This window comes from Citrus clementina, unplaced genomic scaffold (assembly GCF_000493195.1).
Source record: "Citrus clementina cultivar Clemenules unplaced genomic scaffold, Citrus_clementina_v1.0 scaffold_9, whole genome shotgun sequence".
NCBI lineage: Eukaryota > Viridiplantae > Streptophyta > Magnoliopsida > Sapindales > Rutaceae > Citrus > Citrus x clementina.
Genome location: NW_006261964.1, coordinates 25,367,165 through 25,385,367, shown reverse-complemented (window position 1 = coordinate 25,385,367; position 18,203 = coordinate 25,367,165). Strand labels below are relative to the sequence as shown.

Below are 18,203 nucleotides of genomic sequence, written 5' to 3'. Positions count from 1 at the left end.
TTTAGTCAAAGCAAGAAGGCAATAAGTATAAAATAACTTGACTATAACCCTATGAAGTACTACATTGCGTTCTTATGAAAATTTTAATTTATGACATTTCATCTATTTTTTGAAAACAAACAAGACAAGTCATGCTTATGTAGATAATAGGATATGTAATCGAGTTTGTGAAGTTATAAATAACATCTCATACATAAATGACTATAGGTACAATTTTCCCTATAATTGTAGTTATCTCTTAAACACAGACATAATCAAATTAAATACGGTGATACTTTTTATTAAAATGGAACGACCCCAAATTTTAGGGGGAAACTGAAAATAACCCATTTGATTATTTACATATATAACATGAAACGATAAAAATTGTTAAAAAAAAAAATTGTATTTTGCTATTTATGTATTGCTTAGAGCCTTAGGCCCATCATGCTCAGGAGTCAGGGCATCGAATGTAAGGCTTTCGTCGTTGGGTTGCACGATTGCATGTCTTTTTATTTGTTTAATTGTTTCTATTGAAAAAATTTCTCAATTAAAAGAAAAATTAACACTTTAAAATGATCTTATGTAAGGCAAAACTACGTTACCACTGCCGCGTGTAAACCGCTTTTGCCTCTTTGTGATATTAAATTTTATTCGGCCCCTTTCTTTATTTTTTATTTACAATTTTAAGTATGGTCATTAAATTTTACCTAAATTATCCATATTATTTCTTTTACAAAAGAAAACTCGCAAAATAAAAAATGATTGTAAATCCTTGCCTTATGAAGTGGATGCTTATTTTTTTTTTATTATGGTTTACCTTAATCGTGGATTTTTATTTAATTGAGTGTTTATTTTGTATTAAAGTTTACTTTGACTATTTATGAGTTGGGTGTTTTATTGAATTAGAAGTTTGAATTTTAATTGTGATTTCATGTAGGTGAATGAGTTGACAAGAAAACCCATAAAATAAAATAAAACAACCATAACGTTAACAAGCAAATAAACACGTCCCTACTCCCCTACTACTGAAATTACCTTTTCATAAATTCGACGATAACAAGCTGAAAATATGTAAAGACAATAGTCGCATGCATAAGCCAATTTAATGTACTCCAATTTTTCAAAAAAAAAAAAGAATACAAATTGTAAAACTTATTAAAGTGACATGAATTCAGAGGGGTAACAAAATTATGAATAAAAAATCTTGTCAAAAACTGACCTTTATTAAATCTTTCATACATGTTAAGAGTTGCTTTGATACATTATAAGATGGTAAATCACAAAAAATTGTGTGCTTTTTTCATTTGCCCCTACCTATTTGCAATCGATAATTTTTCCACATTTCACTAAAATGGTCAGAATGTTTATTGGGGAACAAAAAATTATTAAGCAAAATGATAAAATACGATAATAAATTATTGTTAACATTGCAATAATATATAATCCAATTAATGAATATTACATTATGTGGAATTGAAAATTCAAAAAAAAAAAAAGGGAATAATGGGCTCCCTTCTCCCTAGATCCAGAATAATTCAAAAAGATTATGGACTTCACTGAAAGTTTACATCTTTCCATACCGAGTTTGCATTTTGACCCATTTGGTTTACATTTTTATGTTATTGTTCCACTCGGTTTGCTAATTTACCATTATGTCCCTCAGTTTTACAGAATAACAAAAATTCCAACGATCAGTGGTGTCACAAATTTTAAGCGAGATAAATGAACAATAATCAAACCCCTAATCTTGTTTTATGTTGCATTGCTCGTTTGTTCGCTGGTAGTAAAATTCTATACGGTCGACATTGGTGCGAAAAGTTGCACCTAATGTGTCTACCTATACGTTGGCCATCAAAAAAATCTTGCTCCCGTTTGCTAATTAATTATACTTACAATCCTCTTACTGCCCTCTCTTTCCCTTTCCGTCGATGAATTGGTATTAAGCTGATTTGGTAACACGAAATTGAAAAAATAATGGGCAGATTAATTACTATTACCTTTTTTTTTAATAGTAACAGTAAATTGAAAAAAACACGTAAGAACATTTATACAAATAAGTAAACAATCCCTTGGATTACGCTGTGGATCATCTGAAATCAGAAAGAAAAAAAATGGATTTTTTTTTTTGAAGCATCCGAAAGAGTGATTATTTTCTCTATTTATACAAGCAAAATAAAATATTATGTTTATTAAGGAACCAAGAGGCACTAGCCCCACACCTTGAATCGGACAAAGACGGAATGATAGGGTACCTTGAGTTCTTACAGTTTTATGTCTATAACGCAGTTCATTTGATTACTAAAAGGACGAGCAAAGTAAAATAAAACAAACCCAAAAATCTGCTTTGATTCTAATGCAAAAACCGATGAGCAAATGACCATAATATCCTTCACTACATTAGTTGCTCAATCAGGTTGCTAATTTTTGCATAAAACTCAACCATATAGAACTCAAAATAAACTTGTGATACACAAAACAGAAAACATATCCCTTGCTTCAGACTCAAAAAACTTGCAAAATTTACCTATGTACAATGCTGATACATGGGCATTAGTGCAAAATTGACTAGGATCTTCTCTTAAACGGCATCCTGGGGCAGGGTATTTTGAATGTTTGATGGCATTAGTATGTTAAAGCCGTCTGCTGCGGTAGACACAATCATTCCTGGAATCTGAGCATGCCAATGAAATTCTTTCAAGTCTTTCTGTCCCTGTTTGAAGAAATGGTACATGTATTAATGGTCTAGAATAGTTAACGAAAATTATGATGGATCAGAGATAAGAATTGAATTTACCTGATGAATAAATAGAAGTTGAGGTGGTAAATCTTCTGGGGCATTTACTTGCTCTCTTGTCTTAGCTTTGAACTCTGCCTCCTCTTCCTCATCTTTTTCCAAAGAAAGGTCCCATATCCTGGTTGAGGAAACCAAATGAGGAAGAAATTATAATCTGGTTAAAAGGGGCTTAAACCAAACTTAAGCTGGCATTTCCTTCCATCATTTTTTTTGTGCTGGCTCCCATATGATTCCCTTTACTTACGTTAGCTGATTATCAGCTGATGAAACTGCCAAAGTTGAGCCTTCATGTGGACTCCACTCGATGGATGTAACAGGATGCTTATGGTACTCAAAATGCGCTACTACCGAATCTCCCCCCTGTTCACAGAAAAAAAATATAACAAACACATGGATCAGCCTCATCAAGAATCTAAAAAACAAACACAATTTACCATCCATAAAAGAAATTTTCTCTCATTTAAAGGTAGAAAAAAATATTCAGATAGAATTCCTTTCAAGATCACTGCAAAAAGGATGTATCAGTATAATTATAATGAATCACACAGAACATGAACAAAAGAGAGGACACGTTGAAGACATCAAGGATAGGGCACCCTAACAAAGCAATATAAATAAGAACATCATAACCGAACAGTAAAATTCCTTCCATTGAGAATCAACCAATGCAAATGACTTTTTCTTTTTTAAAAATTGTCCCGTGGGTCAAACAAGACGTACCTTGAGCAATCTAAGATCATGAATAGAAAATGTTCCATCATCACTTCCAGATGCCAACAGACAGCTAGCCAGCCTAATCAAAATTAATGAATGACCAATCAACATCTTTACAAATAATCAGAAACAGTGTTAAAATGGAATAAAAATTTGGTAAAAACATTCAAACACCTGTTCCAGGAGATAACATTCACATCTGCATTATGAGCCTTAAATGACGTTAAGGCTGACTTCCCCACACGTGCATCCCAAATTGCAATATGTCCATCCACAGAACATGAGGCAAATACATCAGGTTCAGTAGGGCTCCACTGCATTGAGATAAGTTGGAGAAACGGTTAAAACATTGAGCAATTGATGATAAGCCATCCATGTTACATCACAATGTTGAAAATTAAAAAAATAAATAAATAAAGTTTCGCTACACATGTTAGAATACATACTTGTAGATCTTCTACGCTTGCAGAATGTCCAATGAAAGGATTAGGGTCAACATTCCATGTGGCATCAGATGCAGGCTCCCATAAATGAATGCAACTATTGCAGTCCCCTTCAGAAATGAAAAAGAAAATGAAAGCATGAGAACCAATTATGTACTTGTAAAGTAACCGACTGGTAATAGTCAGAATGCATAATATTTAACAATACCAGTTACAAGCCTTCCAGTTGTGATGGGATTCCAATCTATAGCATAGCCCTCGTCTTTGTGGCCACCAAACTTAACTAATGGACTCTGATTAGAAACTTGAGAAGCTCCCTGGCCAACTATTGTTTCTGATTCAGCTAAAGCATTTAGATGAGATCGGAGATCCCATACCTATGTGAATATAGCCAAACAAAATGGAAATTTAGTCATTTTTTTGTCTGCCGTTGTAATCAAACAAAAATGATGCAGAACATTAACATCTCCAGATTCTAAGGATGTAATTTTGACCTGCACATGACCGGTATCTGCCCAAGATGCACATATATGAGGATTTTGTGTCATAGCACGTATACGATTGACACATCCTTGATGAGCTACCTTGCGCAACTGTGGATATGAACAAGAAAACTGAGGACTAAAGACAGACTAGAAAATAAATAAAATAATTGATAGGATCTGTCATGAAATTTATAGGATATAAAAAAAAAAGGTATATTACCTGCAAAATCGGTGTCCCAGACCCACCTTCCTCGTCATCATCACTATCTTCATCACTGTCGCTACTTTCGCTATCCACATCTTCATCATCATTAGAGGGTTTGTTAGGTACTAATTCACGCCTCTTTCCAGAAATGTTAGAGACTTTAAATACTCCAATAGAGTTCCAAGAAGGTTTCTCTGCCTGCAGGAGAAGAGATGAAAATCAACATAAAATAGGCCAAATAAGACAAAAGCATGCATTTATCTTTTACTTGTGCCACCAGAGAATCCTGCAGTGGGTTTTCTCTAAACCCATAAATTCTACACCATATGCTCAGAAAACAGACATGTCTTTCTAAATTAAAGTATAAAAATTCCCAAGAAGCACCTTGAAATGATGAATACAAAACAGCCTACATTGAAAAATTAGTTCACAGAACATATACATATGACTAAGAGTATATGAGATCACCTGAGTCCCTGCAACAAAATACGCTGTATGTGGAAACTCATTCCGTACTAAACCCAAGGTATCACGCACAATGTCAAAGCTGGCAAAAAGAATTAAATTCCAGTAGAAAATTAAATAAAGTTCTCATAATCAACATTGTTCTCAAAGAAATGAGTAAAAGCAAAGAAATCGCTAATATCAGCCTTTGCTTTGCTAGAAACAGGACAAACATATTCGAGACAAAGTTATCAACTTTTTCAGTTTATTCAATGATCCTAATCCAATTTTGTTTTTATTTTTATTCCATTTAATGACATTACAGAATCCAAACTTTCAATACCTTCACTTAAGCAACAGAATCTAACTTTCTAAGAAAAAGAAGAGCGCATATAATGAAGATAAAAAAAAACCTTAAACAAGGCCAACCAATGTGAAAGGCGTGAAGGGAATTATAGGCAGTAGGGTCACATTGAAGCTCCTCTCCTTCCTCTAACTTGTCAACTCCTGGTTGCCACACCTTTGTTGGTAAACTCGGAATTGAAGAAGAAGATGACCCATCTCCTTTTTTTGCGACCTGTTTAGAAGTGAACAATGATTAAGGTAAAAGAAAAAAAACGTTTATTATAATTATAATTAACTGAAGGAATTGGAAATGAGATGGTTTACAAATTTAACCTTGTTCTTTCTTTTGGCCTTCTTGGGGTTCTTGATGCTTCGAACCATTTTATCACTTGTATTTTTCAGTTGGTTTTGAAACTGATGATGCTATCGTGGGTTTTGTTGTCAGGTTATTGACACTGCAGCCCCGGTTGTTTGCTGCAAAATAACCAAATGTCTCAATATTTTGGCACAAGTTTTTAAATTGTTTACATTTTAAGACCTTGTCAGTGTTTGACCGCACAATAACTGCATAATGTTGATTTCACCCTTCAACTCTGAAAAGATGAAAAAATGACAGCAAATTAAAGTCTTTTCTTTTGCACATGATTGTTAGTCTAATATTAACAGTCCACCAAAATACATAAGTAAACAATATAAAATCATTAAACTATAATTAGAGCAATATTCACATTTTCTCATATTAAAATCAAAGCTGAAATGGGAAAAAAAAATCGAAACATGAGATATTTTCTTCATAGCCAACTCATGAAGTAGAATATCAGCAAAGAAGCATTTAAATTTAAAAATGAAAAAGAAAAAAGGCAAACGCAAGAAACCCACTACTTAACAACAAAACATTTCAACACAAACAAACAGATTCTCGAAAACATAAATTCCTGAAAATTTTTAATTCAACTTCCCAATAACGGATTTCTTTGATTTCATCGTATTCTCCCATCACCATCAACCTCACAAATTACAAAGAGAGAATAGAGAGCATTCCAAAAATTTTTACGGATAAAGAATTTAGAGTGCTAAAGTTTAAAAGTATAAGCAACTCATCATAAATTCAATTTTATTAGTCAATAGTCCATCAAACAAATGAAACAAATTTTATTGGAATCAAATTTTCGCCTCTGTTAAAATGCAACATGGCGAATTTACACACTGCAACAAAACAATTATATCGACAGTATGTGTTAAAATGCTGCAGAAAAAAAGAAAAAAATTACCTAGATTGATCGAATGGCAGCGAAGGCGGCGAGGGGTGGTTGAGTCCGAGGCCGGTGAGAAATGAGAGCGCCGTCGAGAAAGGGTTAGCGGACTGCGGCAAAGCTTGGTCTTCAGGCAAGAGAGGAGAGCGGCGTTGACGGCGAAGCTTGTTCTTCCGGTGTTCGACGCGGCGGCCTGGAAGGGGAAGCTCCGTTGGAGGTGTGGCGTCTGGGGTTCTGCGAGAGGTGAGTGTGGGTCTAGGGTTTTACTTTTATTATAGGGATTTTTTATTATTATTTGATTTAACTTATTCGGGTCGGGTTCGAGTTTAACCGGGTGGTCGAAATCCAAGCGAAATCATCGTCCATCGAGTCGGGTACGCGCGCACCCGATACATCGTACACACATTTTTCCTTTTTCTAAAAGCCGTAGGTTTCAAATTAGAATCAGGTCGTTGCCTTGTAAATAGGGACTTGACTAGCTTGCAGAATCCGTAAGCTACACACTGCAGCATCAGCCGTTGGACGTGGAGTGAGAAACTAAACAACAGACAATCGAAAGGTGGGATGACGGGAGATGTTTGTTACAAAATTTGTACCATAGACAGGTCCTATAAATAATTCTTAATTTAATAAATATAATTTTTTAATTGCCACTGATTACCACATGTGCATATGATGTAAATCTCATAATGAAATTTTAAAACCCACACTTAATTTGTAGTTTCAACTTCTCAAGAAAGTTCTAAACAGATTTATAACAAACAAAACATTGACCTAATGTTTAAGAAAACATGAACCAAAGGTATAGAGAATGATATTGACGCCACACTCAAGAAATAGATGAGAAGGTGAGTGATAAGTCTAAATTTAGAATGCCACAAGAATGTAAATTCTTGATAAGTTCACTAGTTCTCAAAGAACCAAAGAAAGAATAATCTTTCAAATTCAAATAACATTAATCTCTAATATTCTTACATACAAGGTTGCTGAATTTAAATAAGCTAAAAGAAACCGAAGATCCTAAAAATACAAATGGAAACATTGGAACAACCCTCCAAGTAGGTTTGTCAAAAGATGTTTCAAAAGTCTTCACCAACCCACCATAATTAATGCTATCTTTGACAAACTTAATGCTAGCCTACTATAATTAATGTTATCATTGACAAACTTAATGTTAGTCCACCATTATTGATGGTAGACTTACCTTACACATTGACAAACTTGAAACAAAACAAACAAATGAAGTTGAAAAATAAAGAAGTCGTTGAAAATCCCAAGTCTGAACAAGCTGTAATAAATTGGTCATAACTCATTCTAGAGAACTCCAAATCCAGCTCTGTAAAATTTATTGGAAAGCTAACTTAATTATCTTTCCAACGGTATATAGATTGCACATTACTTCTAGCTCAATCAATACAGTTTTTATTCCGAATTTGACATTTCTGCATTTAATACAAATTGTGTATTTGGCTGCCCAATAACTTGAATAATGCCTACAATGCATTGTCTTCTCTTCAAGCCCAATTCATGATGTCTTGCATCTTAAATTGCATTTTCAATCCATATTTTCTCAATTAATCCATTTAAAGCAGCTTGCATCTTTTTGACTTTTGCTCTTGTAATTGGGCCTCAATGAATGTGCAAAAGATCACTTGAAGTTTTAATGGTATTCTCTTGATGGTTCTCATCATTGCCTCTCTCCTCAAAAGGATTCGTCCTCGAATCTTCACCTATATTGAAAGGATAAAGATCAGAAACATTAAAAGTAGCACTCACATTATACTCACCAGGAAGATCCAATTTGTAGGCATTGTCATTTATTCGTGCAACCACTTGAAATGGACCATCTCCCTTTGGAAGCAATTTGGAACGCATTTGTGCTGGGAACCTCTCCTTTCTCATATGCACCCAAACCCAATCTCCAAGCTGAAAAACCACTTGCTTACATCCTTTGTTGGCTTGAGTAGCATATTGTTTAGTTCTCTTTTTTATGTGTTGGCGTGTTCTCTCATGCAATTGCTTGACAAATTCAGCTTTCTTTTTACCATTCATACTAGCACGCTTATCAATAGGTAAAGGTAATAAATCCAAAGGAGTTAATGGATTAAAACCATATACAATCTCAAATGGTGAAAATTTAGTAGTTGAATAGACAGTTCTATTGTAAGCAAATTCAACATGTGGCAAACATTTTTCCCAAGTTTTCAAGTTCTTTTAAATAATGGCACGCAACAAAGTAGACATAGTTCTATTTACAACCTCAGTTTGTCCATCAGTTTGTGGATGACAAGTAGTAAAAAATAAAAGTTTAGTACCCAACTTGCCCCACAAAGTTTTCCAAAAGTGGCTCAGGAACTTAGCATCTCGATCTGAAACTATGCTCCTTGGTACTCCATGCTACCTGATTATTTCCTTGAAAAACAAATTAGCTATGTTTGTTGCATCATCAGTTTTGTGACATGGAATGAAATGTGCAATCTTTGAAAACCTATCAACAACAACAAAAACAGAATCATTTCCCTTTTTTGACCTAGGTAAACCCAAAACAAAGTCCATAGAAATGTCAACCCAATGTTCACTAGGTATGGGCAAAGGGTTATACAATTCATAGGGTAAAACTCTAAACTTAGCATGTTTACAAGTGATATACTTCTCACATATTCTTTCAACATCACGTTTCATATGTGGCCAAAAGAAGTGTTCTTTTAAAACATTTAAAGTCTTTGCAATGCCAAAATGTCCCATTAAACCACCCCCATGAGCTTCACGCACAAGCAATTCACGCAAAGAACTATGAGGCACACACAATTTATTTTCTCTAAATAAAAGTCCATCATGTCTATAGAACTTACCAAATGTAACTTTCTCACAAGCATTAAACACATTAGCAAAATCAGGATCGTTAACCTATAATTCTTTAATGTACTCAAATCCTAACAACTTTGCATTTAATGTAGAGATAAATGCATACCTTCTAGATAATGCATCAGCCACCACATTCTCCTTACCTTGTTTATATTTGATCACATAAGGAAATGACTTAATAAATTCAACCCATTTTGCATGTCTCTTATGCGACTTACCTTGCCCTTTCAAATGCTTCAAGGACTCATGATCAGTGTGTATAACAAACTCTTTAGGTAGAAGATAATGTTGCCAAGTTTCCAATGCTCTCACCAATGCATACATCTTTTTGTCATAGGTAAGATAGTTTAGGGCTGCTCCACTCAATTTCTCACTAAAGTAAGCAATTGGACGCCATTCTTGCATCAAAACAGCTCCAATACCTATACTTGAAGCATCACACTCAATTTCAAAAGTTTTAGTAAAATTAGGTAAAGCAAGTAATGGTGCAGAAACTAATTTCTCCTTAATTAGATTAAATGCCCTTTCTTGTTCACTACCCCACTTAAATCCTACATGTTTCTTCACAATTTCAGTTAATGGTGCAGCAAGGGTGCTAAAATCTTTCACAAATCTTTTATAAAAACTAGCCAAACCATGAAAACTTCCTACCTCACTTACACTTTTAAGTGTAGGCCACTCTTTAATAGCCTTTACCTTCTCTTCATCAACCTCAATTCCTTTAGCACTTACAACATAACCAAGAAAAATAATCTGATTTGTACAAAATGAACACTTCTTCAAATTAGCATACAACTTTTCATTCCTTAAAATAGTCAATACACTTTGCAAATGTTCAATGTGTTCATCTAAACCTTTGTTACAGATCAAAATATCATCAAAATAGACAACTACGAATTTACCAATAAAAGCACGCAAAACATGGTTCATTAACCTCATAAAAGTGCTAGGTGCATTAGATAACCCAAATGGCATCATTAACCACTCATATAAACCATATTTTGTTTTAAAGACAGTTTTCCACTAATCTCCCTCTCTAATCCTAATTTGATGATATCTAGTTTTAAGATCAATTTTACTAAACACACAAGAACCATGCAATTCATCAAGCATGTCATCAAGTTTAGGAATATGATGTCAATACTTTACAATGATTTTATTAATTGCACGACAGTTAACGCACATCCTCCATGTTCCATCCTTTTTGGGCATTAGTAAAACTGGTACCGCAGATGGACTCATGCTCTCCCTCACATATCCTTTTGCCAAGAGTTCTTCAACTTGCCTTTGAAGCTCATTTGTCTCCTCGGGGTTACTTCTATATGCAGGTCTATTAAGAATGGTAGCTCCAGGGACGAAACCTATTTGATGCTCAATTCCCCTAATAGGTGGCAAACCATTAGGGACTTCATTTGGAAACACATCATCAAAGTCCTGCAAAAGAGTCACAATAGCACTAGGGAAAGAAAAGTTAAGCTCATTAGTGTGTAAACAAGCATCTTTGCACCAAAGTACAACGATAGGCTGTTTTGAAAAGAAAGCCCTCTTAACCTCGCTCTCTTTTGCAAACAAGTTCACTTGCTGCCTCTCTTTTCTCTCAACAATATTTTGTTCTATCTTTTCACTTGCTTTTCTTTCAATCTCTCATTCTTTTGTACTCTCATTTTCATTTTTTGTATCACTCTCTTTTTGTATTGACATTTGATCCTCATACACTTACCTAGGTGTTAATGGTACGAGAGTGATTTGCATTTTGTTCATTACAAAAGAATATCTATTTAAGTAACCATCATGTGTCACATGCCTATCATATTGCCAAGGTCGACCCAAAAGAATGTGTCCAACATGCATGGGTACTACATCACATAGAACCTCATCCTTGTATCTCTCAATAAAGAATGAAACCAACACTTGTTTATTTACTCTAACTTCCCCACAATCATTTAGCCATTGTAGCTTATATGGCCTCGGATGTTTCAAAGTTTTCAAATTTAATTTTTCAACTAAACTAGTGCTAGCTACATTAGTACAACTTCCACCATCAATTATCATACTACATACTTTATCTTTGATGTGACATCTAGTATGAAAGATGTTATCACATTGTACCTCCGCATCCTCTTTTACTTGCATGTTAAGAGCACGCCTAGCAACCATCAATTTACCATCAACAAGATATTCTACACCATCATTAGCATCCTCCAAAGGTGGCATAGGATCATCATATGATTCACTCTCGGTTTCAACATCACCATCATCCCTCAAGATCATTACTCTCTTATTTGGGCATTGAGATACAATATGACATGTCCCCAAACATTTAAAACACTTAATATCTCTATTTCTAGAGTGTTGGGAATCAGATTTACCTTTGCTTTGATTGCCTCCCTCTTTATGATCCTTGATTGGCTCAATCTTAGGCTTTGAAACAATCTTTTCATTTTTGCTCCATTTTGACTTCTATGAGGAAGATGAACCCAAATTGGTTCTAGTGGAACCTTTTTTTTTTAGTTGTCGTTCCACTTTCATGCCATGTGAACCATGTCTTCCAACTCAATATAGTGCTGCAAGTCAACCATATTAGCAATATCTTGATTTAAACCATGTAAAAATCTTGCCATAGTGGCCTCTCATTCTTCTTCAATGTTGGCTCGAATCATGATTATTTCCATCTCCTTGTGGTAATCTTCCACACTTCTAGAACCTTGTGTAAGACTTTGAAGCCTTTGGTGCAGCTCTCTATAATAATGACTAGGAACAAATCTTCTCCTCATGATGGCCTTCATCTCCTCCCAAGTGTTTATAGGCCTTTCACGATTTCGTCTCCTACTTAAAACAAGTTGATCCCACCAAATAATAGCATAATCAGTAAATTCAACAGCAGCTAATTTTACCTTTTTCTCCTCAGAGTAGTTGTGGCAATCAAATACTAGCTCCACCTTTTTTTTTCCACTCCAAATAAGCTTCCGGATCATTTTTACCTTGAAAAGAAGGAGTTTTCAGTTTGATACTCCCCAAATCGCGATCTATATGTCTTGCCCTTTTATTATCTCTTCCACGCATATTAACGGTGGCCTGGTCATCAAAATCATCTATGTCATCGCCATCTTCTTATCCCATGACAGCACACCCTTGATTACCTCTTACATTATGAGCTATTAGTTGTTGCCCCCTTTGTAGATTGACTATGGCAGTGTCTTGCCTCTCCAATTTGTCACAGATCTCTCCAAGCATCAGATTCATGTGCTCAAATTGTTGTTGCATGGCTTTGAGCATGATTGATTGGTCTATAGCTTCTTGATCTTTTGACATATTTGTGATCTGAAAAGAATGTTAGCAAAAAGACCTCACAACACTCCCTCACATGTTTCACTCAATTTGATGTCACTTAACTCTCGTGTTTAACACACAAATTGACTTTTACCCTCTAATGATCTCACAAACTTTTGCCTTTTACCACACTTAATCCTCTCTTTCAGTTCTTTATTGAACTAAATAAACAAAATCAAGAAAAAAAAAACCCAAGTATCACACCAAATATGACAATCCAGCACACTAACAAAGAAAAGAAGTTAAGAGAACACAAAGAATGAAAAGGAAATTGAAGAAAGGAAAGCAACACAATTGATATGTGTGTAAACTATGTCAAGGAAAATGAATAACTAAAATTCAATTTGATGAAAGTAGAAATACTTGAATCCTTTTGTAATCTTTTTTTTTGTACGTTTTTTCTCTTTTTTTTCTTTTTCTTTTTGATAATCAAAATAAATAAGACATTCAAACCTGATTAGAAACTAGCTCTGATACCAAATAATGTGAATCCCACAATGAAACTTTGAAACTCACACTTAATTTGTAGTTTCAACTTCCCAAGAAAGTTCTAAATAGATTTATGACAAACAAAACCTTGACCCAATGCTTAAGAAAACATGAACCAAAGGTATAGAGAATGATATTGACGCCACACTCAAAAAATAGATGAGAAAGTGAGTGATAAGTCTAAATTTAGAACGCCACAAGAATACAAATTCTTGATAAGTTCACTAGTTCTTAAAGAACCAAAGAAAGAATAATCTTTCAAATTCAAATAACATTAATCTCTAATATTCTTACATACAAGGTTGCTGAATTTAAATAGGCTAAAAGAAACCCAAGATCCTAAAAATACAAATGGAAACATTGGAACAACCCTCCAAGTAGGTTTGTCAAAGGATGCTTCAAAAGTCTTTACAAAACCACCATAATTAATGTTATCTTTGACAAACTTAATGTTAGCCCACCATCATTGATGATAGACTTACCTTACACATTGACAAACTTGAAACAAAACAAACAAATGAAGTTGAAAAACAAATGAGTCATTGAAAATCCCAAGTCTGAACAAGCTGTAATGAATTAGTCATAACTCTTTCTAGAGAACTCCAAATCCAGCTCTGTAAAATTTATTGGAAAGCTAACTTAATTATCTTTCCAACGGTATATAGCTTGCACATTAATTCTGGCTCAATCAATACAGTTTTTATTCCGAATTTGACCTTTCTACATTTGATACAAATTGTGTATTCGGTTGCCCAATAACTTGAATAATGCCCACAATGCCTTGTCTTCTCTTCAAGCCCAATTCATGATGTCTTATATCTTAAATTGCATTTTCAATCCATATGTTCTCAATTAATCCATTTAAAGCAGCTTGCATCGTTTTGGCTTTTGCTCTTATAATTGGGCCTCCATAAGTGTGCAAATGATCACTTGAAGTTTTAATGGTATTCTTTTGATGGTTCTCATCAGCATCCACCACAATGTAGTTTTATTAGAAGAGAAAATAGAAAAAGCTTTTATAAGAGATGGCAGCCCAATTAGTAGATCCCTTGCCATTATTGTTGGGCGCTCAAGCCATGCACATTCTGTGAAGAGTTTAAATGGATATGTGAATGAGATGTCCAAATACGTACACCTTACTTTTTCTTCCAACATTTCAATATATGTAATTTGTATATATAAACCTCCAAGAATATGAATTTAAGATGGCACATAAATTATATTTTATGGTATCATTTTGTGTGTGCATACATACATATATTTTAAACTCTTACCACTCTATGCCATTTATATATATATAGGATTTTGAACAGATAGCGTCGATGACTATCACGTAAAATTTGTGCTCATTTTTTCTACCTATTTTTCATCAATAAGTTTATTGCATTTTAGATTTTACTAAAGCTAGAGCTGGTAAAAGTAGACATAAGCCGATTACCAACACAAACACGACATGAACAAATGAGTATGGGTCGTCAAATTTGACACAATTGTTAAATGGGCTGGGTTTGGGTCAACACAATTTTTTTTCATATCAGGTTAGGATTCAAGTTCTTAACAATCTATTTACCCGATCAATAACACAATTATATTTTCTATTGTAAATTAATTTATACGTTCTTGTCATCGAAATATAAATTTCAGACATGATTCTCTCTTTTTGTTTTTATTTTCTAGAAGGATAAACATATATATAGTGTTTCATTTATAAAATTTTATATAGATTTAGAAATTCAATAGTGTAAATGTATAAAATATTGGTAAACATGTATATTTTATAATATCGATATATAATATTTTTTTATATATATAATTAAAACTTCAATAGTGTAAATGTGTAACATTTCAGTGGATATAATATCAATAAAAATAAATGTGTCTGTGTGTGTGATGTAAAATTTTGTTAAATATATAAATATATAGACAACCCATTTATTTTTTATGTTGGGTTAGGGTCTCAGTATTTTGATACGATTATTAAATAGGTCGTGTTTATGTCAACCTAAATTAAATTTGACACGACACGAACACAACCTGATGACCCGTTTTGCCCGCTCTAACTAAAGCATCAACCACTCAACTTATTTCCACAAACGGATTCCATTAGATCAATAGATGAGAATTCGTATGAAAATTTTAAGTTAAAATAACCTTACCCGTTATTAAAATAATTAGAAACTTGAATAATCGTGACCTTCATCAATTTGACGATAAGATAGTGAAATAATTAATTTAAAAATAAAAATTGATCTAATTCACGAATGTAACATCAAATGCGAAGAAAAAAAATTGAAAAATTACCTAGAATGTGCATTATTACCTATATACTATTCCTTCTATTTAGTATTATACAATGTCACTGTAATAATTATTTATTATCTTTCAGAAAAATCTTGACAAACAATTATTGAACCAAAGAAGGATGGACAACATAACAAGGTGTAAATAGAACCATCCGTTTCGATTGATTCAGTTTGTCGGTTGGGTCTAATCTCGAAAGCTCAATGCATGATTTCGTATGGTAAGGATTTGGTCAATTTAACCATGTCAATTGTTATTAATTTATTGAAATTAATATGGGTATATGTATTTGTATATGGGTGTTACATTACACATGCAACTGGTGTTTATTATAAATTCAACTCTTAATTTTCTTACGACCATTTTTTTTTGCCCCATAATTTCCACTATTTTCCAAGAACTTATGTTCATTGTTCTATCTATTTCTTATTGTTTTACAATAGATAAAATATTGCAAGAAAGAGTAACAATATGTTTTCCCAGTAATACCGCTATTTTTACAATATAAGAGTAATATCATTTATCCATTAAATGATTGGATAGATTGACAACTAATATCGATTATGTTAAATGGGTGGGCCGCCTATGATGGACCAACCTGACCGATCCGCACATGAAAAACAGTTACCATGTGCGGTTATTGGGAGTTGAAGGAAATTGATTTAAAATCATTTTCCCATGTTAGTTTCCTATATATACATATATATATAAAACTACCTTTAAAAATCATAACACGAAGAGCAGAGAAAAAAGAATAAGAACGTTGAACAACTCATCAGAAAGAAGGGCATTTATACTGTGGATTAGAGGAGGATTTCCGCCTGGGATTTTTTTCCGACCATTGACGCAATCTAACACTCGATTACTCTGCTGCTTAATTCAAGAAGAAAGATATTTTTAGAATCCTTAATTATTTTTCCTTCAGATTATAACAAGTCTCTCAAACCAATCCATGCACAATTTTTCGAACGGCGCAGCTATTTGCACACCAAATATATTCTAAACACCCATATTTTAATAGAAAATTTTTATTACAAAAATAGCCATAATTCAGTTCACTCTTACAGACAATATAACATAAATAGACAGAACACAGTAATTACTCTTGACACCCACTTAACACACGCATACAACTTACAATTATTACAACTCGAATCTTTAAATTCCCACCTCCTTCCCTGAACTATATGATGGAATAGAGGATTCGAGTGTTATGACAGTAAAATTGTTTTTTTTTTTAAAAAAAAAGAATAAGAGTTTAGTGAAGAGCTAGTTTGGCATTTGAAAATGGTATATATATATATATATATATATATATATAGATGTATATTAAAATTTTATAGATGAGGGTTTACGGGGGCAAAAATCAGTCAATAGTTTTTATTGAGCAAACTCTTTTGGCACCAAACACGACTGAAAGTTGATGTTATGCCCCCCAACTACGAGTCCACGACAAAAGCATTTCACAACAACACCACCACCAGAATCTAAGAAATCATCTTTTACTATTCATGACTTCCATGTGAGGATACGTCCACTTTTCATCAATAAAGCCGGCTAATAATTAAACCCCCAAAAAAAGAAATTTGATAAAAAGCGATTGCGATCTCTAAACTTTCCGTTACAACCTACAGAGAAAAATTAATCGTTGAGGTTAACGTCTAGCTACAGCGGTGGTGAGAAGCAGTCTTTTTATTAGACTCTAATCTTAAGTTGGAGTCGAGTCGAATCTCACTATAATATGCTTTAAATAAATTAATTAATTTTAAAAAAAACTCTTAAAAAAGTGTTTTTATTTTTTTCCAGACTCTAGACTCTAGTCCTAGGTTTCAACCTCACATATGTTAGATAAATAAATAAATAAATAAATAAAAACAAACTCAGCAAAAGCCACGTCAATGCTGGGCACAGAAATCTCGTCGTTAATGTTACTGTATACACATCGTTTGTCTATCAAACGTGTCGTCCTAAACATCACTCAGTTGTAAAATCAATGCACTGACTAAAATTAATATTCATACAAGAACAAATAAAAATAAAAATAATTAAAAAAACCCAATGAAAACCCCAATTGAGATCATTATATTAAAAAGGGAAAAAATTAATCATCAACTAACTACAAAAAGAAAAATACAAAACTTATTATTTTCCAAGGAAAACAAAAAAAACCCAAAATGGATTTTTATTTTATTTATTTATTTACAGCAGCAGCGGCAGCAACAACAACAACAACAACAACAATAATAACCTTCATTCGCGTATAACGAAATGATTACAAATCTTACTCTCACAATCATAAAAAATTAATTAATTAATTAAATGGGGTTTTACCTTAAACGGCGGAAAGCGGAGTTAAAGAGACGGGAGAAGGCGTGGCGGACGCGGGGATAAGCAGTGAGAGTGTAAACGGCGCAGCAACGGAGTAACTGCTCGACGGTCTCGACGAAGATGTTCAGGCTCCTGATCGGCGGCACGTATAGAGTCAACGGCACCGCTGAGAAGGCCACCGCGAAGAATAATTCAATCATCTTTTTTTTTTTTAATTTCTTTTTT

General features: G+C 33.6%; 1 protein-coding gene and 1 pseudogene across 4 annotated transcripts; both read right to left on the bottom strand.

Annotated features, from left to right (window-relative positions):
* Positions 1-2,310: 2,310 nt before the first annotated feature.
* On the bottom strand, positions 2,311-6,949 carry LOC18031663 (glutamate-rich WD repeat-containing protein 1). 4 transcript variants are annotated; one of them, XM_024189582.1, is made up of 14 exons: positions 6,684-6,949; positions 5,951-6,005; positions 5,746-5,886; positions 5,481-5,644; positions 5,092-5,170; positions 4,639-4,821; positions 4,428-4,526; positions 4,142-4,310; positions 3,937-4,043; positions 3,665-3,804; positions 3,497-3,569; positions 3,021-3,136; positions 2,777-2,894; positions 2,311-2,692 (listed from the first exon to the last, which is right to left on the bottom strand). In XM_024189582.1, the coding sequence occupies exons 3-14, from the start codon at positions 5,791-5,793 to the stop codon at positions 2,561-2,563; spliced, it is 1,428 nt and encodes a 475-aa protein (XP_024045350.1). In that variant the 5' UTR covers positions 5,794-5,886; positions 5,951-6,005; positions 6,684-6,949; the 3' UTR covers positions 2,311-2,560. The 4 variants fall into 4 exon arrangements, with proteins under 4 accessions (XP_024045350.1, XP_024045359.1, XP_024045355.1 ...); XM_024189591.1 differs by having other exon boundaries at positions 5,967-6,005; XM_024189587.1 differs by having other exon boundaries at positions 5,972-6,005.
* A 1,285-nt stretch (positions 6,950-8,234) lies between these two features.
* On the bottom strand, positions 8,235-12,505 carry LOC112100096 (annotated as a pseudogene).
* Positions 12,506-18,203: the final 5,698 nt, after the last annotated feature.

Bases quoted from the DNA above. Each gene is read 5' to 3' on its own strand.
- LOC18031663 (XM_024189582.1), bottom strand. From the start codon at position 5,793: ATGGTTCGAAGCATCAAGAACCCCAAGAAGGCCAAAAGAAAGAACAAG. The intron at 4,311-4,427 runs GTCAAAATTACA...ATATTCACATAG, and splicing joins CAGATACCGGTCATGTGCAG to GTATGGGATCTCCGATCTCA. The intron at 2,693-2,776 runs GTAAATTCAATT...TTCTTCAAACAG, and splicing joins AACTTCTATTTATTCATCAG to GGACAGAAAGACTTGAAAGA.